The sequence below is a fragment of the Anas platyrhynchos genome, chromosome 2 (genome assembly GCF_047663525.1).
Source record: "Anas platyrhynchos isolate ZD024472 breed Pekin duck chromosome 2, IASCAAS_PekinDuck_T2T, whole genome shotgun sequence".
In the NCBI taxonomy this organism is placed as follows: Eukaryota; Metazoa; Chordata; class Aves; order Anseriformes; family Anatidae; genus Anas; species Anas platyrhynchos.
In genome coordinates, this window is record NC_092588.1 from 34,345,167 (window position 1) to 34,370,981 (window position 25,815).

Here is a 25,815-nt window from a genome sequence, read left to right on the forward strand (position 1 = left end):
TGTCTATAGGAGAAAGTTGTACTCCCACCATTCAGTTTTAAGCTTTTCAGTGGTAGAAATAATCAACTGATATCCCTATGCTCCTTATATAGACAACTTGCTGACAATTTACTGCAGTTCTGCTATTTGTAGTAGAGCTACAAAGAGTAAATTATGTCACCTAACTTTACCTACCTAAACTGTGCCCTTTCAAAGCTAGTGGTCATCATCCCCTCTGTAGTTAATGGGAAAGGACTTCTCTAAAGGAGATTGATCCAATCTTAGACAGGTGGCAGGGTAGACAAAATGACTGTCATTTGGGTGTGTTTTTTCTCTCTGTAGAGGACCCAAGGCAACTTAATGTTCAAATTGAATTAGCCATCTATGGGAAAAAAAAATAAATATATAAAAGAGAGAAATCCCAACCTACAACCAGCATCACCCAAATAATTCTGCTGCATGCTTGTGACTGGCAAATCAGCACAAAGCTGTGTGAGACACTGCTGTGCTGCTTTGGAGTGCAGACAAAAGCAACTGACAGTTGAATAAGATTTACCCTTTTAATTTTAAGTTTGGGAATGACTTTAGCGTTGCAAAACAACCTAAAAATTTGGTTGCATACAGCAAAGAGACCTGCAGTATCTTCTCAGGTTCAGTAGTACCTAGTGTATGACACCAGTGTCCAGAGCCCAGATTACAAAAGTATTTGTTCTTCTTACTATGCATTTTCGTTCAGTTCAAACAGTGTAATGAAGACCTGATAGTTAACAAAACTATCAACAGAATACAGCCTCCATATTGGCAATATCATACACAGCATAACATCAACCAGGTAAATTCAGTTTTCAGCTGAATAATGTTCACTAAAGATGTAGTGGTCACTGGTTCTATGTCCAGGTGTCACTGATGGGCAGTGTCCCTCAGGGGTCTGTCTTGGGACTTTTCAATATCTTCATCAATGATATAGATTGTGGGATTGAGTGCACCCTCAGCAAGTTTGCAGATGACACCAAGCTGAGAGGTGCAGTTAACACAACAGAAAGATGAGATGCTATTCAAAGGGACTTGGACAGGCTGGAGAAGCGGGCCCACATGAACCACATGAGGTTCATCAAGTCCAAGTGCAAGGTGCTGCACCTGGGTCAGGGCAATCCCAGACAGGAGCACAGACTGGGAGAAAAAATCATTGAGAGCAGCCCTGCAAAGAAGGACTTGGGGGTTCTGGTGGACAAAAAGTTTGACATGAGCCAGCAGTGCATGCTTGCAGCCCAGAAGGCCAACTTTGTCCTGGGCTGCTTCACCAGCAGATGGGGTGACCAGCAGATCAAGGGAGGTGACTGTCCCCCTAAACTCTGCCCTAGTGAGCCCTACCTGGAGTACTGTGTCCAGGTTTGGGGCCACCAGCACAAGAAATGTGTGGACCTGTTAGAATGAGTGAGAAGAAGGCTACAAAGATGATCAGAGTCATCAAGTTCAGCCTGAAGAAGAGAAGGCTCTGGGGAAACTTCATTGTGGCCTTTCGGTACTTAAAGGGGTCCTATAAAAAGGATGGAAAAAGACTCTTTACTCAGGTAGATAATGATAGGACAAGGGGGAATGACCTTAAACTAATAGGACAGATTTAGATTAGACATTAGGAGGAAATTCTTCACTGTTATGAGGCACTGGCACAGGTTGTCCAGAGAAGCTGTGGATGCCCCATCCCTGGAGGTGTTCAAGGCCAGGCTGGATGGGGCCTTGGCCAACCTCATCTAGTGGGTGACATCCCTGCCTATGACAGTGGGGTTGGAGTTAGATGATCTTTAAAGTCCCTTCCAACCCAAGCCATTCTATGATTAAAAAGACAAAAGCTGGAATTATCATGTAAAATAGGAATATAGCACATGGGCATAAGTAATGTATCTGATATACATGTATTCAGCAGCACTAGAGTACTGCAGAATTGTTGGTGCTGCACTTCAGGGAGGAAATGGATCAACTGGAAGAGAAAGCAGCATGAAGGACTGGCAGTCTAGAAGATAGGATGTACACAATTAAGTGGCTTTGTGTTTTTGGCACTTAGAGAAGCTTGAGAATGTGATAATGATCTTACATATGTAAATATGTAAAATACGATTTTTCAGAAGAAGAAAACCATCTGCACTGCAAGGCAGGGAGGAAAACAAGGGCCTCAGACTGCAGTACAGAGTCTGGACATAGCATGTTTCTGGCCAACAAGGCTGTGAAGATCTGTGAGAGAGTGCCTGGGATGTTGTATTTCTCAGAACAGTTTAGAAAGTTTCTGCCAGGAATGGCACAGTAGTGTTCCTCTAAGACAAACTACAGTACGACATCTGAGGTCCCTTTCTGCTGTTACAGTACAACAGATATTAAACTTGATCTAGTGTGTGGAGCGTGCGATGTGGAAAAAGACTGAAAAACGCTAGCTCAAACTGTCTCTTTTCTGTCTTCCTCTCCATCATCATACATTCATCTTTGCAAGTGACCTTCGAACGTGTAGCTTTGTCATTTACATTCTCTATCACAGCAGCCAGGATTTGTCCAGGGACATTTATACCTTGATTCTCAGCAGTTGACCTACTCCCAAATGGGTAAACATCTCTTTTCCAAGATGTCTGTAGGCTCTCATTAAAAAAATACCTGTGCTTAATCAGAGAGACTTATGATCACTGGTAACTGTTGAGCAGGCAAATTACAAAAGGAACTTACTACCAACTTTTTGTTTTATTTGTGTTCCAATAGATACATATTCTTCCATGAATTGTCATCCTGGACTTCTGGACAAAGAGACAGTAATAATAACAATAATAGCAATAAAGATCAAAACCTTGTACTGAGATTAGGAAAATCAATTAAATGAGTTTCTGAGGCATGAAAGCACCTCAGAATGTGTCTTCCTATCCTTTCTCATTCTGCTCTACTATTTACAGCTGTATGCACTCAAAAAAAAAAAAAAAAAAAAAAAAGTTAACTGAAAATAGAAACATAAATATAACCTAGAATCAACATGTAATCACCAGAAGGCCAGTGCAGTTTGTAGTTTCAATAGGTTAACACCTATTAGGTTAAGTTAAGTTTAAAACATCGTTACTTATCCCACAAAGGCATGCATTTCACTAATGAATGTAAGACCCATACAGTGGGAAACTTCACCATGACTCCAATTTGTTATATGCTAGATAATTGGAGGCAAAATATTTTATTTTTTTCTGGTGATGATGCATCCTAATGGGCCATCTTTACTTCATTCATATATCACTTGTACAGCCTAGTTACTTTGCTATTCTTCTGTTAAAAATCTGTAAATTAAAGCTAAAGTTCTAGGAAATACAGAAGTGCACAGAGAGACAGAACAGAAAAATTCTTCAGCTGGAATGAATGACAAGTACATGTGTTGGCTCAGGTTCAGACAAGATAAGTTGTTTAACCTCCTGAAAGTTAAACAACTCGTTAAACTATCCTTTTTTAGAAGAACATGTACGTGGTAAAAATTTGGGGCAAAACATAGGTAAATCTAAAACCAGCTACCTTTGAGATGTGTGCATGCTTCTACGCTACGTAATAAAAATGAGAGATCTTAGCTTTGAAACAGTCTTTGAGATGTAAAACTCTATGGTAAAAAGAGGGCTGGTACTTTAATATATAAATATACAAAGGTTAATGTCTGGGCTTTGGACTTTTAAGAAGAAGTATATATAGTCCAAATAACAAGCAAGAGGTGGGACTCAGCACTCTGAAGGGTTAAAGTGAACTTTAGTCTTCCACTGATCACCCTCTGGTACTGTGTCTTCATAAATTTCCTCCATTTATGGAGTGTTTTTGATGGCAGGCAATTCTTTGTTGAAAGTTAAGTGCTCTTTTATATGAATAAATAAAGAAGGCTTTGGTTTGAATGAATACATTATTTTGACAAATGTTTATTGGAAACCCAATTATGGCTTCATAAATCAGTGCTATCTGTGCTACATCAGGTGAGCTCACCAATGCCATCAAATGGCACATTGAATATTAGTAGGATAATTAAAACAATTCTGTTGAATGTTGTCCCTCTTACCCAGGTCTGACAGTAGTCAAAACAGGAAGAAACTGTTTATTATTTTTATTTAACTTATTAAAATACTTCTTGTAAGATGTAATGGACATACATAACAAAACAAAAAAAAAAAAAAAGGAAAAAAAAAAACATTTGTTTTCAATTTGCAGTTAGATTAAAATGACAAGGTCAGGCACAATGCATGAACTGAGTGGCAGCTGAAGTTTAAGAGTAGTCAGGGAACAGAAAGGACATATAAAAATCTATTGTTTGAACTTTACACCTAGGTGAAGTGGGGGTTTGTTTGTTTTGTCTGAAGTGGCCTCTGATGGTATGAAATGTTTCTATAATCAATTCATATGCTTCCCTGAATTTCCCACCCCCTGCTACAGTGGGTTAGAATGACCAAACGAATGAGAAGCCATTTTGATAACTATAATCAAAGAGAATATTTCGAACAAGAAAGAGGATATTTAAATTGGGGAAAAAAAATAGAAGTCTACAAGTTAAGAAGGGGATAAGCTAACAGGAATTCACTTCTCTTGAAGGCTCTGTGACTGATGATGGCAAAAGAGAGGCTCACAGTACCTGTAGCAGGATACTGAAGATCTGTTTAAGCTTTATGAAAATAATCTGTGTGACTTCCCAAAGGATCCATTCCAAGGTTTAGAATAAGGTTGAATTTATATCCACTAGAATTTACAGGCATAAAATGGGAAATGAAACTTAAGTAATTAGGTTTGTGTGTGTTTGTATTAGTGTAATATAAGTAGCCACATAGATGCCTTTGTTGCCAATTCAACTTCCATGTAGCTTTCTTCTTCCATAGTGCAGAAGAGAGAACGATAAGACATACGGAGAAAGCAAAAGGAGAACAACAGAAGGCAGTTCAACATGCATTTTTTCTCCCATGAAAGAAAATGAGTGCTAAGAGTTGGGCAGAGATACAACAAACTGCTTTTAGTTGGAATTTGTAAGTTCAGTGAGAGGAAAAAAAAAAAAAAAGGTCACCAAGACAAATTTGTTTTGTTTCACCAGAAACCTTCCTCCAGCACAACTCAGGCTCCATCCAGATTCCTGGCATCTGGCAGGCAGGCAGACAACCTGGAGGCCCTGGGGCTGAAAGTCCGATGCTCGGGCTTCTCAGAAGCTCATATTTCCCCAAAGATTTGCTTCCAAGATAATGTGCAAAGTTTGAGGTCTTCTTCCAAATAACAGAAAAAAAAAATCTGCAAGATAGAGATAGTATTCTTACTTTTCCACCCTGCCTTACCCTAGTCTCTTCCTAAGATTTCAGATGAACAATGAATGTGTAGGAAGCAATAAAGGGATTTTAGTCTTGAATATTTAGGATCCTATTTTCTCATAGAAAACTAAGAGTATATTCAGTCTAAAATCATGCATTTTGCTGCCAAAAGCACCAACACCAGTAATAAATACTCTGTAGATAAGGGAGAACTTGGGACAATCATGATGCATAAAGAAGGATGGAGCCTTGTGCTCTTTCTTATTTTTGCAGCCTTTGCAAGGCAAATAAATCTTTTTCTTTTCTTTTTTTTTTTTTTTCCAGAGTAAAGAGAAACAAAAGTGCTCTTTTATGTACTCATTTGAGAAAAAATATTGCTCAAGTCTCATGGATTGTGCTTTTTATTTTTTTATCTCTTTCTCGTGGATTGTGATTTTTTTTCTCTACCTTCTGGACAGACATTCTAGTCACCCCTAAGTGGGTGACTGAGGGATTTTAGAAGTAAATTCTTCTCACTATATTGTTTTTTCACATGTATGATCAGAAAGACAGACCATGAAGTCCAAGCTATACATTTAGCAATTAATTTCCTGGAATGGGATTAAGGAGATGTAAATGATGGTTGGTTTGGTGAAGAGAAGTGTGGAAGCAATTGGTTTGACAATGCAACAGGAAAAAGCAAATTCAAAAAATTCACTGAGCTCTGCTCAGGCTAGAAGGGTAACAATCAAAAAGTGGTCTGCAGTCCGTGGACTTGACACAAAAGGCACAGAAATCAGCTCTTCAGCAACCTATCAACCAGAGCATCAGCCCTTCCCCCAAAATGTCAGGGATGTTTCTGTCAATCAATAATGCAAACAGATTTTGTTCCTGGCAAAGTTTATCAGCTGTGCTTATCTCTAGTCTCTTTTCTCAAGACCCATTTCCTCCCTTTGCCTGTGGCTATTCTAGTTGCAAATGTAAATTATTGGAAAAGAAGGAGAAAGAATGAGGCCCACTTTCCGTAACTCAGCTGTAAAACCAGCAGCTCTGAAAGACTTCACCTTAGGTTTTGATTCTGATGAAATAGTGGCTATGAATTTTATTTTCTTGTACAGCATTTACTGTTGTTGATTTAGCATTTGAAAATTAGAATGAAATGTTGTCTAGTTTCACTCTGCCTTCTGCCAAAAAAATTTGATGCACAAGCTGGTTATTTCATCACTTCTCAACCCTACTCACTGTCACCTCCTGCAAATGTAATGTATCAAAAAGAACAGTTGGTTCCCTTTCCACTTTTCTCTAGTGACAAAGACAAAAGAAGCTGTACCACTGCACGCCTAGCCTCCTCTTCTTTCAGTGGAAACCAGCATTTAAATTATTACATTTTAGAGCTTGAAGGAGAGGAAAGCTTCAAGGAAGATTCTTCCTTTATATCTGAGAATCCTGTTGCTATCAATAAATCATTCAGACTGCTATTATAATCCAGAACAATAAAGTGGCATCACTCCTAAACACAAAAGGGCGTGTGAAAGACTAGCAGAACAAAAGCAATAAAGGAGTCATTAAAACACCTAGAAGATAAAGTGCTTTAAAATATCTCCCCAGATTTCCTTGTGGCAAGCCAGTGATTGGACCATAAATCAAAACTATTCTTCTTTAGGGAAAATTTAAGGAAAAGTCAGTGACTTTTGTAGCTATGCTCATCTAAAGAAAAACTGCAGGTTTTACAGTAATGGGAAAAAGCAGACAACTAACAGATTGCTGCCCCTGATTATTTCAAATGCACTCCTCTTTCCTTCCAGCAAGAATAAGCCGGTAAGCCTTGTTTTTAACAGAAGCAACATAAACAGAATACACCAGTAATTATATCTTTCGTTTGATTCACTTTTAGCTTTTCCTGTTTTATTTGCATTGGTTAAAACGAAAACAATGAATTGGGTTGGAGGGATAAATTGTTTCTATTTTAAAAAATAACATTGACCAGCACATAGAAAAATTTTCATGTTATAAAGGATTTGTAAAGCACCACAAAAAAAAACAATGGTTATTCACAGACAATAACTCTGGGCCATTAAGTGCTACTTAGTGAAAATAAACAAAAAACAAAGACTGTTCAGCAAGTGTTTGTTTTGAAGTCTACATTAAAATCTATACTCTTCATTGCATTATGAAATTCTGAAATCTACCAATTTCCACATTGTCTCCTGCCCCTCTATCAACTTCATCAAAACATGTCCGTTGTTTGCAATAACAAGTAGGATGAAAAAACCTGTAATAAACAACAAGAAAAACAATACCTAACACCAGACAGAGAATAGTTAAGATGCCCACAATTGTAAAATGTATTTCCTTGACAACAGAGGGTTTCCAAAACCGATATACAAGCAGAATGCCTACAGTTACAAGGGTGTGAGTAACATAATAAATAGAAATAGGAACTTTTGTTTTTCTCCCCTTTATGTTAAAAAAGGTAAAAAGCAGGACGATTCCAATGATAGTTCTGTACAGAAATTCCATCTCCTTAGACTTGCAAAATGTTGTGTGTTGTTTCAAAGTCCAGGCAAAACCACAGCTCCAAAGAAGTATCAGCAGAATTACAGAACTTCTAGCACTTAGTAGAGTGACCAGTGAAATACTGAGTATCCAGGAAGTGATGGTAAGCAGTTTATAGAAGAGATACACCAACTTGGAAAGTACACGAAATCTTTCTTTATCAGGCAGAGATTTTCGTAATGATACCTGATAATCAACCGTTGAAAAGGAAATACCACAGAAAGACATAATAATGGCAGCATCTAAACAAAACACAAGGATAAGTGTTAGACCTATTAGAAATATATTTATTTTACATTAAAATTTCTGAAGTTTTGAACAGGTTCTGACCAAGTTCATGTTTCTTTGCACTTTCCTTTTACCAACATGATATTTCCTCCATGCTCCTGAACAAGTCACCTTAATTTTAAGGCTCACTTTAAGGCTTTTAGTTGCCTAAATCTAGGCATCTGTTGCCATTTGGGATCTCTTGCTGTTGCTGGTTTCACCAAAATTTTGTGTCATATTTTCCATTTCTGTCCATGGGTGCCTTAGAAACTCACAAGGTATTGCAAGAAAAAAGCCCATAAAAACTTTGGTTTCAGAAACTGATATTGAGGCTAGGATGTTTATGTGTAGGTACCTATAACTGAGACTTGACCCTTCACATGGTCATATTTAAGATGAGATTCATCTAACCATTGCATCTGAGTACTTATTAACTCCATGAAAAAACACTAAACAACAATGTAGGTTTCTCCATTTGGTTAGACAAAATCCAGCCCTGAGCAGGTAAATGTCTTGCACATACTGCTGCTAGCTTCAGAGCTGAAAATGGTATAGCTGCTCTCCTGCTTCTGAGAGTTAAACCAATATCTATTCCTCGTACGGCATTCTGCACTGCTGGTGCATTTTTTTTTTATGACTCTCTCCCTTACCTGTAAAGTGTAGATGAGGATAGTGACAAGTCACAGGGCTGCTCTAAATATGTTACCAATTTCTAGATGTCCAGTTAGCCATTTTAAAAGAACTATAGGCAAGCACACACTAATGGTTCTAAAATATATACACTAATGATATTCAACAGCTTATTCTCAAATGATGTATCATGTTTACATTAATGACTTGGTACAGTGAAACCTTATTTCCATGAATTTAGCAGAATGGATCATCTACGAGACAGAAATTTCAACTAAATGCAAAGCAATTATACAATGCAGTGTATGTTTTCCAAGGTACATTTAAAATTTTATACAATAACATGAGTTATCTTTTTAGGTAAAATACTCAGCTTTCAAATCATAGAGAAAGAAAGACTCACATTGATAGAAATTATGGTTTTTGTGTTCCATGAGTACATAAATCTGGACAAAAAGCTGTGGTGTGGTCTCCAGAAAAGTCTTGAATATCCTGAGCATGTTAATATCAGCCAGTATATCAATGGCTTGTTTTTGAATGAAGTTGGGATGGTCTGTTTCTGATACATCTCCATTGCTGTTTTGTTTAAATGCAGCTTGGCAGCCATACTTCAAAGCAAACCAATACCTATTAAAAAGAGAGACTTGATTAGACTGTTTTTTGAAAGCATGACTCTATAAAATTATATGGGCTAACAAAGACTTTTCCCATTTTATTCTCCATTCACATTTTTTCTTTGAATGTAGTCCAATACCTTCTGCTAAGCTAAGATCTAGTCTGATATCTGTCTGGTATCAGTGATATCAGATAATCATTTATGCCCACTGATACTGATGCAATGTAAAAACAACTAGAAGAGAATGAGACTTGCCTGAAAAAAAAGATTACAATTGTTATTTTGTTAGTTTTTTATTTCTTAAAAGATAACGCATTTCTGAAAATTCCCTCAGCATCTCTTCTCAGTCTATATGAGATACTCATTTACCTTTTTTCTATCCTTTTAAGGGAATTAGTGAATATCCAGCTGTGAATATCCAACTGCATATAATATAAGACTATAACCTCCAAGGATAACAACCGATGAAATGCAAACATACAACAGGATTTTTGGAAAAAAAAATATATATATATATCACTCAAACATTCTTTTCTAAATACCCAGGAAGACTTTAATTTCAGAAAATTACTGTCAAGACACAGATCTCCTGGGACTACAGATTCTATTATCTGAGTAATTTTACAAGAACAAGCCATTTCCCTTAGCAAATGAGTGCACCTGAAAGACTTTTAGAACAATTATGGTTTATTTTCAATTAAGACTAAATTAAAATTTCCTCTAAAAGAGCAGAAAATGTAAAGATAAATAGAATTAGTTAGTCAGTTGGCTGGCATGCATTATTATGTCTAGTAAAGAACTTTTTCTAGTCAGGATTTCTCTAATGCCATGCTTAGAGATAAATAATTCCTAGCTTTTATTCCTATTTTCAAGGCCTTTACTTCGGGCATGAAGGTGGGCATAGCACCTCACAAGGGAGAATACAAATAAATTTTAATCAAAAACCATTTGATTAAGAGAGGAACCAGCTCTTGTTCATGATAATTTTTACAAGCCGTGTTTAGGAAAACAGAATAATGTCCACAGCCTGATGTAGGACCAGAACTACAGCTGCTGCAAATTACAGTATTTCCACTGTCCCTCATGGACTCATACATACACTCAGCCATGGGGAATGGTGTGGTTCATTGCACTAGTGCTTTGGAAACCAGAAGTAGTGTGTAATGCTGTCTATAGTAGATGAGATTGGGGCAACTCCAGAGGAACAGATTCTCACAGCTAATGAACTCTTGCCAGCTGAACTGTTCTCACCCTGAAGCAAAGCAATGTTTGATTTCTTCTTCCAGTTACCTCATTTCAAGTGGTTAGTAGCACTGGTTGTGAAGGTTGTAGACTAGAGCCTGTAACTGAAGCACTGTAATAGTCACTGCCATTGCTAGTAATGGGACATGAGCTTCGTACTGACTTTGCAAGGCCTCAGGACTCATGCTTGTCAGGCTTGTTCTGTTTGAAGTTTTCTTGACTTGTCTGCAATTTTATTTTACTTGTTTTAGCTACACCAAGCTTGGTTTAGCTTGAATTTGCCACAGGAATAATAATAATAATAATAATAATAATAATAATAATAATAATAATAATAATAATAATAATAATAATAATAAAATCTAATTGACCAGTTGGCTCTTTTGTTTATTTTTGTGTGGTATAGTCATACTTTCATATGGGTTACAGTTACAAGTAGATACTCTATCTTGAATGATATATATATGACTAACATGACGACATAGAATCATAGAATCATTAAGGTTGGAAAAGACCTCCAAGATCATGTAGTCCAACTATCCCCCTACCACCAAAAGACATGTCAGAGTATAGAGAAGTATAGAGAGTAGAGTAGTATAGAGAAATATAGTCCTGGTTTGAAAACAGGCCTTGAGATGCAGTGCAGAAAAGTAATGCATAGCACAGCTTGGCATTGGAGACAACAAGGCTGTAAACTACTCATTAAAACTCACATTCTGAAGTGCTGACCTAGAGACAGAGGAAAGTTGTTTTAGGGGTAAAAAAGACAGCAAAGAAATAGCATCTAACACTGTGGTGGTTTTAGGCTCCATGTATCCTTGGCATAGACTATCTCAAGAGAGGGTACTTCAAGGATCCAAAAGGATACCGGTGGGCTTTTGGCATAGCTGCTTTGAGCACAGAGTAGGGCACTGTATGGGCTGCTGCCAGGAAAGTTAACATTCCAGCCAGACCCAGTACAAACATGACTAAAGGACCCATAGATACTAAATTTTGATGTATAATAAGCTGCAGATAAAAAGAGAAAGCAAAGTCCAAATGTAAATATACAAAAAAGTCCCAAAGAGAATCCTAGTGTGAAGAAGAAGCCATAGACATGAACCTTATATTCCTTCCATCAAGACTCCAGAAACTGGTAACTGCAATACCCCCTTACACCAGAATGAACCTGCTGAGCTCAGGATCTAGAGGAGTAAAGGACAGGTGAGCAAAACAGCAGAAAAGGGAATAGGAAGCAAGAAATATGTATAACAATTCTAAATGGATTACTACTACTGAAACTTTTTATGCATAGAAGCATTTTTTCTTATCTAGTAATAAATGGATCCAGACTAATAATGATTCTTGGAATAAACTACTGAGATTTTAATTATATAATAATTTATTGGCTTTACAAGTAATGTATTTGCCTATAAATAGAATTTTGAGCCTAACAGCCTTCAGACATCACTTTCAACCTTATTTCTGCCTTTGCATTTCCCAGATCACTTCAACTTCTAATATTCTTCTCTAGTGAACCCATTTGGGCTACATCCAACAACAAAAGCCATCCTTCCTCAAGAAAATTCACTGTTATTCAGCCAAATTTTCTAATATCATAAACATTGCTAAAGGTCTTCCCTCTTGACAGAAGAATTTAGTCATCTAGATGATGAAGACTGCATCATTCATTAGGATTTGGTTTTAGGATAAATCAAGCAGAACATCACAGACCATCACTAGGTTATCTCATACATTTGTGCAAGTCTGCAAACATGTGGGCTATGCCCTTAGCCTGGCCCCTACTACCATTGCTTGAGACTGCATCCTAGATGACTTCAAGATTCGTGCTAAAGTGCTGTAGATTCCCAATTCCCTGGTTGTTCACAGGAACACATATACTAAGAATCCCATGAAACTTGTACAGTTGCATTTCCTTTATATAGAAAACAGTGTACAGGTGATCATTTGACACCCAGATCTCATCCCAGTTTGGCACTGAAGCACAGTCCCATTTGCTCACTGCTCAAACAGTAACCTCAGCTCAGTACCTCAGTATTGAGTACTTAGTACCTCAGTTTACTGTAGGAGCTCGGACAGACTCCTGGTTCCTCCAGATGTTAGAAGTTTAACACCTTCACCATCTTTAAAGACCAAAACCCTTGACCCCAAGGGACAAAGTGACAAGGGCCCTTCTGTTGCTACAAGTGAAAGAGTCAGGATTTGCAGGTCCTGGGTTAAGTGCATACTAGAGGAATCATGATTTATTTCCTGGAATAGTAAGCATGTTATATGCAAAGCGAGAATTTCCAGGCTTGCAATCTGGAAGCATCAGCAGAAGGTGTGAGGCAGTTATGCCACCACTGAGGAGCCTTAGAGGAAGATCTTTTGTCCTTCTCCTGACAGAGACTCTACAGACTGCAGCCCTGACACTCAGGCTGCACACTGATTCCGTCAGCTGGCTCTAGATCCATTATTTACTCCCAAAGGAAACTGTTTTCTGGTTTTATGCTTTTGTGTATTTATTTTACTGTTTTCTGAGTAATCTCCCATAAGCAAAGAACTAAACTGCTTGGCAAGCCTTCTATAGCTTTTTCAGTTTATAAAACAATTAGGATACCAAAACATCTGGTTCTTGCATTAGAGATGTAAACATCTGGAGAGTTTATAATGTTTTCAAGAAAAAACAATTGGGTAGACCAATCTGTTAGTTGTCCATGGACTCATTCACCAGAGCCTGTGTTTGCCTGTGAAGTGAAAACCAGTTGCATAAATTTTGAGCTGCAGAGCTCACAGCTGAGACAGCAGATGATATGCAAGGCAAAGAACAGACATATTATAAAAGGAATATTTCAGTTGGATGCACAACTGAAATCACCTGTCAGTTTTCAGAAGCATACTCCTTCTAAGCCTAGCATGGTATACTAGGTTTCTATTGTTAAAAGAAGATATGCTATAGTATTTTTCACTAGCAATAGTTACTTTGGTTAGTCCACTTCTGACTTTGAATATTGTATAAAATACATTGTTTTTTCTGTAAAAGTCCAAATATTTCCATGACGTATTAAGCAAGATGGTGTCCCGTGAGCTCCACATGTCTCTGTCGCTCACTGTAGTTCACTGTGACAGATCTTTCATTTTATAAGGACATTTTGAGCTTATACTCCCGTTACCATCTGCCCATTTGGTAAGCAATATTTTAGGAAGGACCTGTAGTCAACTTTTAGGCTTAGCATTGGACTAGTGCATTCAAAGCCACGGGTAGAGTTCATTCTGTACTAAGGGACAGGTCAGGCTCCAGTATTCTCCATTTGTCATGACCACTATTCACCTAAACACTGCACCTGCTCTGAACCCATCATCATTTTATTCCTACATTAATGTATCTATTGCCATAGTAGCATTTTGTTCCAATATTCACAAATTAGGGGAAAAAAAAAAAAGTTAAAATTATTTCACCTGGAATAAAAAATGTATTAATTAAAATATTTGATTGATTACATACTTTACATAGAGCTACATCTTAAACTCAAGGTGAGATGGGCATGGTTGTGTGTCAATAATACAGACAAATTGCCATTTTGTTCGCCATTTACTTTTTCCCTCTCTAAGTTCATTAAAGATTTTTTCATTTATTAAATATACAAACTACTTGGAAGACAAAATGAAAAAAGATTTCTTTACAATTATAATTGTCATATGCGAACAGTAAAAAAATTATCATTGTTTCTAAATATCATATTCACTTTGATAGGGGAAAAAAAAAAAAAAGTTTTCTGCCCTTGTAGTGTTGCTTTGTGGAGAACAGATGTTAGGACTCCTTGTTATAAACACTCATTTAAGCACAGATCAGGTGTCTCTGTTCTTGAGCTGCTCCTACAGTTTCCTCATCATTTCTTAAGGGATGAAATTTCCTTGTATTCTCCTGTAACATTAGGAAGGCTCAGGCTCTCTAAATGTGACTGGAAATTCACAAATGTGACAGCTACTTGTTTTTGTTACTTCATGGCTTCAAACATCACGGCCAAGCTGTCTTGCCAGTGCTTCCATGTCACCTGCTTCCTCTTAAAATTTCCACAGCAGTCCCTGTACTACGGTACACATCTCATCTCACCAAACTGCACTGATGAGGATTTGGGTGCCAGTTGGAAAGTCACAGTTCCATGGAAGAAGAGAGTGAGAGAGACCTGACAGCAACAATTGTCTCTTCTGAATTCTGGTCAGGCAGTCACAGTTCACAGAATTATATAAATCCTTAATCAAAGGGAATTTCTTCTCTGCTGCACATTAAACCTAATCTTCTAAGTATCAAAAGGCTTGGATTAAGTCCAGGAAACTGATGTGACTATGTCAATACCTTAGGGCAGAAAAGTTTTCTTAAGAAAACGTGAGCAAGTACATATTATTCTATGATTTCTAACTCACTTAAAGTAGCATTACAAAACTTCCACTTTAATTAACTCTGTACCACACTGACTTAATATCTTAAATACCTTCCTAATTACTTTGTCTTGCAGATCTTCTTGTTGTACATAAAATTGCTGGAGGCACATTACCAGCTTCAGTCTTTGTTTTTGATCCACTCAGTTTGGGTGTGGTTTACCACATGCGAAAGCTGTACAAATATAACTGGACATCATCTAGCTCAACTACATTTTTCTCATCGCTTTTTTTTTTAACGTCATGGAATAATACCACATTTAACAGAGCACTTGCATTTGTTCTGATTTCTCATATATTTAGAATTCATCTTTAAAAATATGCAAAAAAAATCTTTTTCACCTGCTTCTTTTTAAAGTAGGGCATCATGATCCTTCTCTTAAGCATCAAGAGACACAATAGCAACTTTCACTATCACAACTGTAGCTGCCTCTGTGGTCTGCTATTCTGACAGAAAAGTTTGTTACTTGCTAAAATTTAGTCTTCCTCAAGTGTTCTTGACTGATGTTGCAAATTGCTAGAAGTCAGTGAATTCATACAGGGTCACATGAAAATGTTTCTTTTTTCCACATTCACTGACTGTGTTATCTTCTTAACGTCAGTTGTTATGCTGCAGCCTGTTCTTAACTCTATTGACATCGGTGGGACCCATCTATATGGGTCAGGATGAAAATAAATTTAGTCAGTGTGGCTAATACATGTACATGTACTAATGTACATGTATTTAGGTGTACTAATGTACACCTAAATTTTGTCTTGAAAAGCTCCTCTCAGAGAATAACATTTCATATAAAACATAACTATTATATATAGAATAATTTTTATTTTTATTTATATATTGTGTATAATATTTCTATATTTTATGTACATATCTATTATGTTCATATATGTACGCACATGTGATTTCAATATTTATAACTTAGCACTGATAGTGTGATTACAAAACCTGAAGAAAGGAAGGGAAGAATGGAGGGAGGGAGGATGGAAGCTTGGAAGGAGAAAGAGAATTTGGCAAGGTGTATTCATATCTTCCAATTTCAGGAATTCTAAGTTCTCTGGCTGAGTCAGTATTTACAAGTTAGGTCCCTGTTTCCTTCTTTGGTAGGTTGGAAAGATAGGTTCCTGCCCCAACGTACAACCTGGTTCACCTTAATAATTATGACCTGACTTCTGACAATATCTGTTATGACTGTATTCACTACAGAAATAAGTATAGAAATAAATACTCATTGTTTAACTTTTCTGGATGACGAAGGAGGGCAGGAAGGAAGTGCACGTGAATACACCTAAGAAAAATGTTATATGCTTCCTATTGAAGTATATAACAGCTGATGACCAGGTACAAGCACAGGTGTCAGCTTGCTGTTATCAGCTTATACTTTACTGTATGCATTATCAAACTGATGAATTTTGAGGAGTGGCTCAAAGAGTTTTGTAATTTATATATGTCAGATTGGATTTTTTTTCCAACTGTAAGCAGCAGCACAGGAGAAAACATTATTTGTGCAATAGAGAACAGGTGACCAAGATGGCTACACTGCCACTGCAAAGGGCATAATTATGTTTACTAGATAACAAACCTATAAAAGAAGATGGGGTTAATTGTGGGAAAGATATTTGGAAATTATAGAAATTCACGGTAAGATGTATTCATTGGAAAGTGTAAGAATTAATCTATTAAAAATATGTGTGTAGAGGTAGTACTTTGAACAGATACAGCTTTTTTTTTAGTCAAGATTACATAACCAAGAGTTGAAGATGATCAGAATTTGGATCTGAATCCTAAAATTTCACATTTAAAGGAGAGGTCTTAAAGATAGGCACAAATCAGCAGGAGATTTTAGGGGAAACCTGAGTGTGTAACACCAAGCCAGAATTACAGTCTGATACAGATTACAGAGAATGATGTCATGGTAGAGAAAGAGGAAGAAGGGAGGGTTACCATATGACACTGTAGTTTCTGGCTTAACATTGATGATCAGGTACCAGAAGCTGAGGTCAGGGCTTTAATTTACTTTGGAAGAAAAAAATATCAACGGGGAAGGTTTGTAGGCAGCAAAATAAGAATGGCCAAACCTGAAGATGACAAGACTTGGAGATAGCCAAAAAGGAGTAGGCCACAGTGGGCCCAGAGATATCACCTCTGAAAGGCAAAATCTGGTAGTGTCCCTGTGGCTGGGTGTTTTTACATCTCACTTGAACCAACCCATGTCCATGGATTTGAATACAAATCCATTGATGAAACTGAACAGGGATTTATTTTTTTTTTCCTTTGAAATATTGTATTTTAAGATTTTCTACTGCCTGACATCAGAAAGATAAAACCTGGCAGTAAATACTTCTCTGTGAAGTCTAAGACTTTAGAATTGTAAGAGGAGTAGCAGAAAAGCAAAGCTGTTGGACAAAAGGAAAAAAATGTATATATTCAAAAGAAAAAGTTAATTGTTGTTGAAATTTCATCATTTTCCTTAATCCATGGTAATATAAGATGAATGAAACATGTATACTAGAGGATTTTTTACATTGGCATAAATATAGGAAGTTAAAAGAGGCATTTTAAATAAGCATTTTATTAAATGCCTCTGAGGAGTCTATATCTGCTCAGGTTTATTGAATGTTACTTACACAAAATAATGGAAATTCAGGTCCTCAGGACTTTTCATCAAAATCTTTCAAATCAGTTTTACAATAAAAGTAAAATCTTAGCAAAAATGATCTCTATAATGATAATTTTACAGTAACATTACCACAGAAGCTAAAGAAAGAATGTTAAACATATGGTATCTTAAACTACTCCTGGACATACACCTGTCAGGAAACAAAGGTGCCTGTCACTATAACTCAGTCCCTGCAGTAAGCATTCTTACTTAGTATCGAATTACTCATTTCTTTCCCAAATTCTGGTGGTTTTCTAAGTTTTGTTAGAGTTTTGATTTCACATATTACCTCTTACTTCAGCTATGTAACTTACTACAACTAATGTAACCACACAAATTATCTTCCTAACATCACTTTAAAAACCTACATGTCTTTATCAGGTACAAGAGTATTCCTCTGTAAAGCAATCTTATTAAAATTATCAAAAGGATGATGAATCAAATAGAATATTATTAATAGGTCAAATGAAAAAGAAAAAAAAATCTACATTTCCATCAACACCTGGCATAATTTACTCCTGGCATAAGCAAACAAAATTTATTCACTTATGTGGAGTAGTTGTTGTTAATGCCAGCAGTGTCCCTGAAGCCATATTAACATAATAACCTGGCACTGGGATTTCTTTATAAACTGGCTAAAAGCAGTATGATTTCTCATTTTAAAATAAAATAAAATAAAATAAAAGTGCTTACCTTATAAAAATTCCACAGTGAAAGAAATGAACCAGAAAAATCCATCTTAGCTTCTCAGGATCAGTATCTTCACAGTCATTTTTAAACCACTGATAACTGAATATTTGAGTTATTAGTGATGAAAGACATCTAAAACTGATTATTAATATAGCCCAAGTATATTGTCCCTTATAGAAATATTTACTGGCTACCCAGAAATCCACTCCTATATCAACTATATAAATTATAATTCCACAAAGTAAAAAAATAAAATTCTCCTTGGTATACTTCATCATGTGTTAGATTGCTGTTGTCATTCTGTCCTCATTTCATGTGAAGAAAGTCAGATTAAAAGTAAATGCTTTCTTACAACAGAGTCTTCTTCCTGATGATAACGCTTGTTCATTGTCCTTTATGCAAAAAAAAAAAAAAAAAAAAAAAAAAAAAAAAAAAAGTTGGTTGCATATTTTTATCATGGCAAGCTGAATAAAAACCAAAGGACTTCCATTTTTCTGTGTTCTTGAATTAAATATTAAACTAACTTCATTGATGCATGTCTATTCTGGAGAACATAAATCTAAATTGTCTAATTGTCTTTTTAACTGGTTCACTCATTCTTCATTATGGGTTCCTAAACCTAAGAAGAAAAAGGAAAATCATCAGTAACAATAACTTATTTTTAAATTATCATACAGCAATTTTCATGACATTTAAACAAGCAAGTACAAAATGCAGAATGTACTGAGCTATCTGTGAAGAATCAGTGCCAGAGAAGCTGTACCTCTGAACCTCCTGAGGGCGGTCACTCTCCCAACCATGGCAATTCCTCTCCTTCTCAAACAGCCACTGAGACAATTCTTAAAAGTAGCAAAATACTAAGAAAAAAGCTTACCCCTACTAATTTTTTAAAACCAGATTAGGGAAACAAAAAAAGATCGACTCCTTCCCAGCACTTTGACTTCTGAGTGACTCCGTCACTGTGCACAAAAGGCTGAGGGAACTCCTGTCTTGGGTACACACCACTGTATCAGAGTATGCGTCATTAGGTCACCTCCAGCTGGGTGACTGGGCCTGTGTGCATACATCTCATAGTTTTACTTTCTGAGTTTGTTTGTCCCAATGCAGCAATGCAGTGCTGAATTGGATTGCAGTTCTCCTGTTAAAGAGACTTGGAAGGACTCAGGCCTGCTCCAGTCTACACCTCTTTGATAAATATCTCCCAAGCTGTGTGAGTAGTAGCTACACACAGATAACCTAATCACACTAGCTGCCACAGATGAAATTTGTTCACAGTCCAAACCTATATTTAGATTGCCTAACACTGTAAGGGTCCTTTTCAGACCTGTACTATTTGGCAGGCGCTACAATGGAGTACATCTTTGTCTCATTCAGTTCCACTTTTGCTACATTAGAACCACAGCATCCACTGTTTTGTTCGCATTTCTTAGGAAAAATTCTGCTGGCAGAATTTTTCAAAGAATGAGATGCAGGACATGCCAAAGCACCAGGTTTGGGGTGATGCCTCCACCAAAGAGCATCAGGCAGTACCCTGAGAACAGCTGTGCCAAGGCAGACAGGGTAGGGCAGGCAGAGACAGGTCTCATGGAGTTTTGTTAGTTTAGGCACACTGCCCCTGAAGAATGAAATGACACAATCAGTTAATATCACACAAACCCTTGGAAAGGTAATGACTATTCTAAGCTTCTGTTGACTGGGCTTGTCTACACTTTGACTCAGGTACAAATCCCAGAAGGGAACCTAAGCTCTTAATTTCCTAAAGAAGACAGTAGGGACATAACAGCCTAAATAGGTGCTAGGTCTCTAAACATTCTATTTTCTACTTCAATTTCATGTCTTAGCCCAGAAGAGGTCAGTCAGGTCAGGTGATATCACAGCTGGGATAGCTGGAATCCTTTAATTGTCCTTTCCTACCCTCTCAAAAAATAAAACAAAACAAAAACAGCACTAGTCTTTTTCAAATCACTGATGCAATTTATATCCAACATACAGTCAGATTCTAGGAAGTGAAAGTCAGTGAACTTCAGCATAAACTGAACTTTGTCTTTATGAATGTTTCTTAATCTGCAAACTTGTGTATGAATCAGCCTACGAGTTGATTAGCAGTGTTTTTTCAAGAAAATTCCAAAGAAAACTATTTACTCTGCATACAAACATGGCAATCAGCAACTTGATGTACCCCCTTTTTGTGATAAGAACATTATGCGTGGTTTTAAGAACAGACTCAAAAAAAAAAAAAAAAGGTTCGCTATTGACTGTTGTAGAAAACATGACAGTAAAAGTCAAGTCAATGACTGGATCCAAGCACTGTAAGGTTCATATTTAATAAGTAATACTGTACTGGACATTTGAGTGGCAGAGAATAGCCTCTAATTTTGTACCTGACATGAATAACTAGGGTAACTGGATTTCTTGGTCTTTACAACCTCCCTATCCTTCTGTGACTGAACACTTCACAAACAGGAGTTATCTTATTGCCTTATTACCCCTAATGAGAATGGAAGTTTTACAGACTCCATCCAGATGCTGAAACAACTGCATGGAGAGCAGCTGGGAGCCAGGTGATTTCTACCTCTGACACACAACCTGTCCAAACAGCTGCCATGCTGTTTGTCTCCAGTCATGTCTGGTGGCACAGAAAGCTATCAGGTAAGCTGAGACTTATACAGAGACTCGCAGATCTGTATCCCCCAAAGTGCACTCTAATGTCTTAATTCCAAGACCAAACACAAATGCCTGTTTGCAGGTGCATATGAAATCTCTGTTAAAGATCTCAGCTTCTAATATCCCCTACATTTGTCCATGACATCACTTCAAAGAGCAGCATGGTCTCATGCGCCAGGTGGGGTACAATTAAGTGTTACTGGAGAGAATGCCTTGTATCATTGCATCATTCACAGTTATCTGGTCCCCGGTCTGTTAGCCAACATAAATACGTGTGCTCTAAAAACTACAATAATTTTACAGAATCAGTTTGTGGCGAAGCAGAATCAACAAAATGCTACTAACTAGACTTTCCATTCTCATGATCCTTTTCAAATACTATTTAAAAATGCAGACTTACCTTAATACTGGCCCTGGATAATTTGATTTTTTACTTTAAAAACTGTAGATTTGTATATTCACAGATTTTCCATCCACACTTTTATAAGACTTGCAATCTACGAAAAGTCTAAGGGCTACTGACATAACACAAACAGAAACCAAAACGATATGCAAAGCATGTGACACAGTTAATGATTTGCTACCTGTCAATAACTTATTGTTTTGAATGTATTATAAAAATTATATTCTAAAAGGTAGGTTTAGAAGTCCCTGTCTATGTTAATGTACTATAAAATTTTCTTCAATAAATGTATTTCATACTTTGTCCCTTAGAGGGAAAAAAATAGAAAAAATGTACCAATGTCCTCCAGTATGTGTATATATGTGTGTGTGTGTGTGTGTGTGCATGTTCAAACTTAAAATTTAGTTTGTTACACCTGTTGAGCAAAAGCCAATAAATATTTATGGAAATGTATAGGTGTATATGTGTGTTTTTATATGTGTGTTTATATATATATATGTATATAAGTATTTATATGTACATTTATGTAGCTCGGAGATTTATAGAAAAAAATATATATATGAAAAAAATATAGTTAAAAGATACAGTAAAATACACTTTAAAATATTTGTGAAAAGCTTTTCTGTGCAATGATATGTGAAGAGACTGCATGTGTCCAGGGGCAAGTGATTAAAATTGTTTTCCCCTGGTAAAACTGCAGGTGTTTGCAAGAGTCTGTTCCAGCTGTGCTATCATTTCTCAACACAACTTTCCTGCTACTGAGAAAATCCAGAGCATGTTTAAATGAGCTGCAGGGTATGATGAGCAGGTGTTGGGATTAAGCCTCTCTGATTGTGCTGCACAGGATGATACAAGCCCTCAGCAAGAGCAGTCTATAGCTCTTCTAGATCTTAGGACAGGAAATATAATCCTATCAGTGTCTTCATGGGAAACGTAAGATCATCTCTTGTCCTGTTTTGTACTCCCTCCTCTATATAGATTAGAAACATCCTAGTCCTAAGTGGTTTTGCAGTGCCTGAAATTTATTACTATTTTCAGGTCAGCACTTTAAGAATGGAACCTGTGGATTGAGAGATTTTTCCAAAGCTAAACAGAACAGTGGCTGGACCCCAAGCAGTACAGCAAAATTCCTGGTTCAGCTATGGGACAATGCATTATCTGTAACTGCCTTCTGAAAACCTGCTTATATGTATATAAATATTTTGTATGTACATTTATGTAGCTCAAAGATTTATGGAAAGAAAAAAAAAAAAAAAAAAAAAACTTTTTACCTGTAGTTAAAAATAAGCCTGGAGAAAAGGATCACAGGCCAGCAGGAGAGCACCTGAAGAGCAGCACTCCAGCCAGTAAGGCAACTTCATCAGGGGCCCAACTCAAATGTCTCTCTGCTAACATACGTAGCATAAACAGAAGGAGTTAGACATGTAGACTGCAGGGCTATGACCTCATTGGTATTGTGGAGATGTGTTGGGATGGCTCCCATGACTGGAGTGTTAGAATGGAAGGATGCAAGACCAAGCAGATGAGGTCCTCTATAGACAGATAGAAACAGATGAGAAGTAAGCTGCAATATAATAGTATAACAATATAATAGCAATAACAATATCATTCTCTGGTAGAATTTACCTTTTTGTGGACAATATTTCCTTCAACATTGAACTAAGCTCTTGCAGGAAATTGAAAGTCAAAACATGATGCCAGTGTAAACCTATGTAATCTTTTCCAAGAAGTACAAAAGGGATACCTCACACCCATTTCTTGTGTTCCCCCTGGACTTCCATAAAAACCACCAGAAGGCATAGGGCCACTGGTTCTTCATAACCTTCATTTCACTGGGAGATCAGTTGATGAGACTATAAAAGTAGCTGCAGACAAAACAAGGCTGTGGCAACTTGTCTGTGGACTACACTACCTACACTACACTACCTACATTTAACAGTTTTCACCAAGACTGTCCCTCTCCATGAGTCTGGGGCAGACATGAAAAGCAGGTGACCTCCAGTAAACATTGATTTCTTTTAAATTATAAAAAATCTCTAGTTATGTAAGTCAAGTATTATCATTCTTTTCAGTATGAAAGAATTTTTGGTCATCTGAGATATGCATTCTCTCAGAATGATAAAAATACATATAAATTTGCAACATAGCAATAAATACATTATATAATGAGTTTGTTACGTAGTTTTAAATACTTATAATTCCACCTCAGCGTTTTAAAATTTCTAAGAGGCTTTGCAAGCTGTTTGCCCAAATGGTGAGTAAGCTCCTGGGGCTTTAAGGGAAGATGTCTTAAATCAGCCAAGTCACACACTCACTGCTGTGACCTTTGTTATTATTAAATAAATGACACAAACTCTATACTACAGAGAGAGAAAAAGAGAAAGAGGTTTACGCATCTGATCTTTGGACTGTAAATCAAGCAACTTGAGCTAAATTACTGGCTGGATGATTTATTTGTTTTCTATCTAGACTTGCCATTGAAGAAAGCACATCTCTACATTGTGACAAAACTCCTATGGTATACAGATTGTTATTTGCTTCTAAATGTAGATGGAAGGACCTTTTTTCTCTGCTTTAATTAGTGTTAACAGGACATTGGATATTATATATTTGGAATAGTTGACTTTTTTTCAGACATCAGAAACTAAGATCTTCACTAATACTAGCATAGAAATAAACAGGATGAAATGCCAACCTGAAATAAACAGACAAACAACAACAAAAACAAGATTTCTGGAGATTTATTGTGTAATTTTCTCTTTACATTTGATATTTAAGCTTTGCAGTCAATGAATATTTTAATGGATGTAACAGGAGTTAATGCATGGCTCAAAACAGTATATTGTTTGAGGACTTCAGTATGATAGCTTCCCCTGTTTCTCTATAAGTTACTCCAATATTGTTGTACAATTTATCAGTAGTTTTCTGTCACCACTGCTAATTTCTATGCTGCTACATCAGAACCCTCAGCCACCTGTTCAGCGAACACAAAAGTTGAAACTGTATGGCGTACATATGCTCGGAGCAACATTAACATATAGATTTTTAGGAGAATCTCATAGAATTACGGAACAATTGAGGTTGGAAGGGACCTCTGGAGGCCATCTGGTCCAAACCCCTGCTCAAGCAAGGCCACTCAGAGCAGGTTGCCCGGGACCATGCCCAGGCAGCTTTCAAAGATCTCCAAGGAGGGAGACTCCACAGCCTCTCTGGTCAACTTGTGCCAGGGTTCTGTCACCCGCACAGTAAAGAAGTGCTGCCTGGTGTTCAAAGGGAACTTCCTGTGTTCTAGTTTTTTGTCCTGTTCCTAGGCACCACTGAACAAAGCCTGGCTCCGTCCTCTTTGCACCCTCTCTTCAGGTATTACTGAAGTCACATTGCTGACATCTCCCTGAGCTGCCTCTCCTGCAGACCGAGCAGCTCTCTCGGCCTTTCCTCTCACAGGAGAGGTGCTCCAGTCCCTTCATCACCGCCCCCCCCCCCCCCACCACCAATAATCTCCAACACGCCACCAGCTGGCCACTGGCTTTCTACATCTTCCACACTATGTGGACAGGCAATGTAGTCATCATGTTATGGCCTACATCCCCCCATGCAAAAGCTCCTTTGCTTCTATTTGGTTTAAGGTCTTTTTACTTATCTCTACCAGGTATTAAGCATAAAAGCATAGTGAAACTCAAAGAAAAATACTGTAAGTACCAAGAAATAGATGCATATCTTCCTAAAAATATGTCTTATAAATAGCAGTGAGTTGTATTAAAATAACATGAAAATCTACCAACCAGAATTCTTCTCAATAAGACTTTCAGACACCACTGCCTAGGAAGATGATATAACTATCTCAAAAATTGTTCTTTGTACTACTATTCAGTTGATTCAATTACCACAGAATTACATGCTTGTGCTTAGATCTATTAGACCGTTCCACAGCCACGGTGGAAAAGCATTTATCCCCAAGTATTGTGCCTGAAAGGGGAGAAAGACAAGTGTCTGGACTCAAAGATTTCTTGAGTGCTGAAAATATAAACAGTGGCATTGTGGGATTTCCAAAATTACCATACTGCATTTCATGTATCTAATAGTTGTAGAAAATTAATCGTACATCAAATAGCATATTGAATATCACCAGCAATCTCATTTGAGGTTTATTGAAACACAGCTTTTTATTATTTTTATTTATTTATTTATTTATACTGGCTAGTCTAACATTATCTGCTTCAGAAAAAAAATTTCCCTCAAAATTTTGTATTAATAGCGTAAGACAACAACTTAACCAAAAGAATAACTTAAGGCAATGCACTCATATTTCTTTGTACCACATTAGAGAGTGTAATAGCAAGACTTTCACTATGTCCCTATTATCCTCTGTTTTATAAGAAACATCAAACTTGAAACTGGTAAGCTTTTGCAGGAAATGAAGACGATAAAGGAACC

The 25,815-nt window shown here is 37.0% G+C and overlaps 1 protein-coding gene across 4 annotated transcripts; it reads right to left on the reverse strand.

Moving 5' to 3' along the window:
* Positions 1–7,179: 7,179 nt before the first annotated feature.
* Positions 7,180–21,565, reverse strand: XKR9 (XK related 9). Of its 4 annotated transcripts, none has more exons than XM_072034524.1 (4): positions 21,379–21,565; positions 18,318–18,933; positions 9,094–9,317; positions 7,180–8,035 (listed from the first exon to the last, which is right to left on the reverse strand). In XM_072034524.1, the coding sequence occupies exons 2-4, from the start codon at positions 18,590–18,592 to the stop codon at positions 7,398–7,400; spliced, it is 1,137 nt and encodes a 378-aa protein (XP_071890625.1). In that variant the 5' UTR covers positions 18,593–18,933; positions 21,379–21,565; the 3' UTR covers positions 7,180–7,397. The 4 variants fall into 4 exon arrangements, with proteins under 4 accessions (XP_071890625.1, XP_038031316.2, XP_071890627.1 ...); XM_038175388.2 differs by having other exon boundaries at positions 18,318–18,706; positions 19,189–21,565; XM_072034526.1 differs by having other exon boundaries at positions 19,189–21,565.
* Between the last annotated feature and the right edge of the window lie 4,250 nt (positions 21,566–25,815).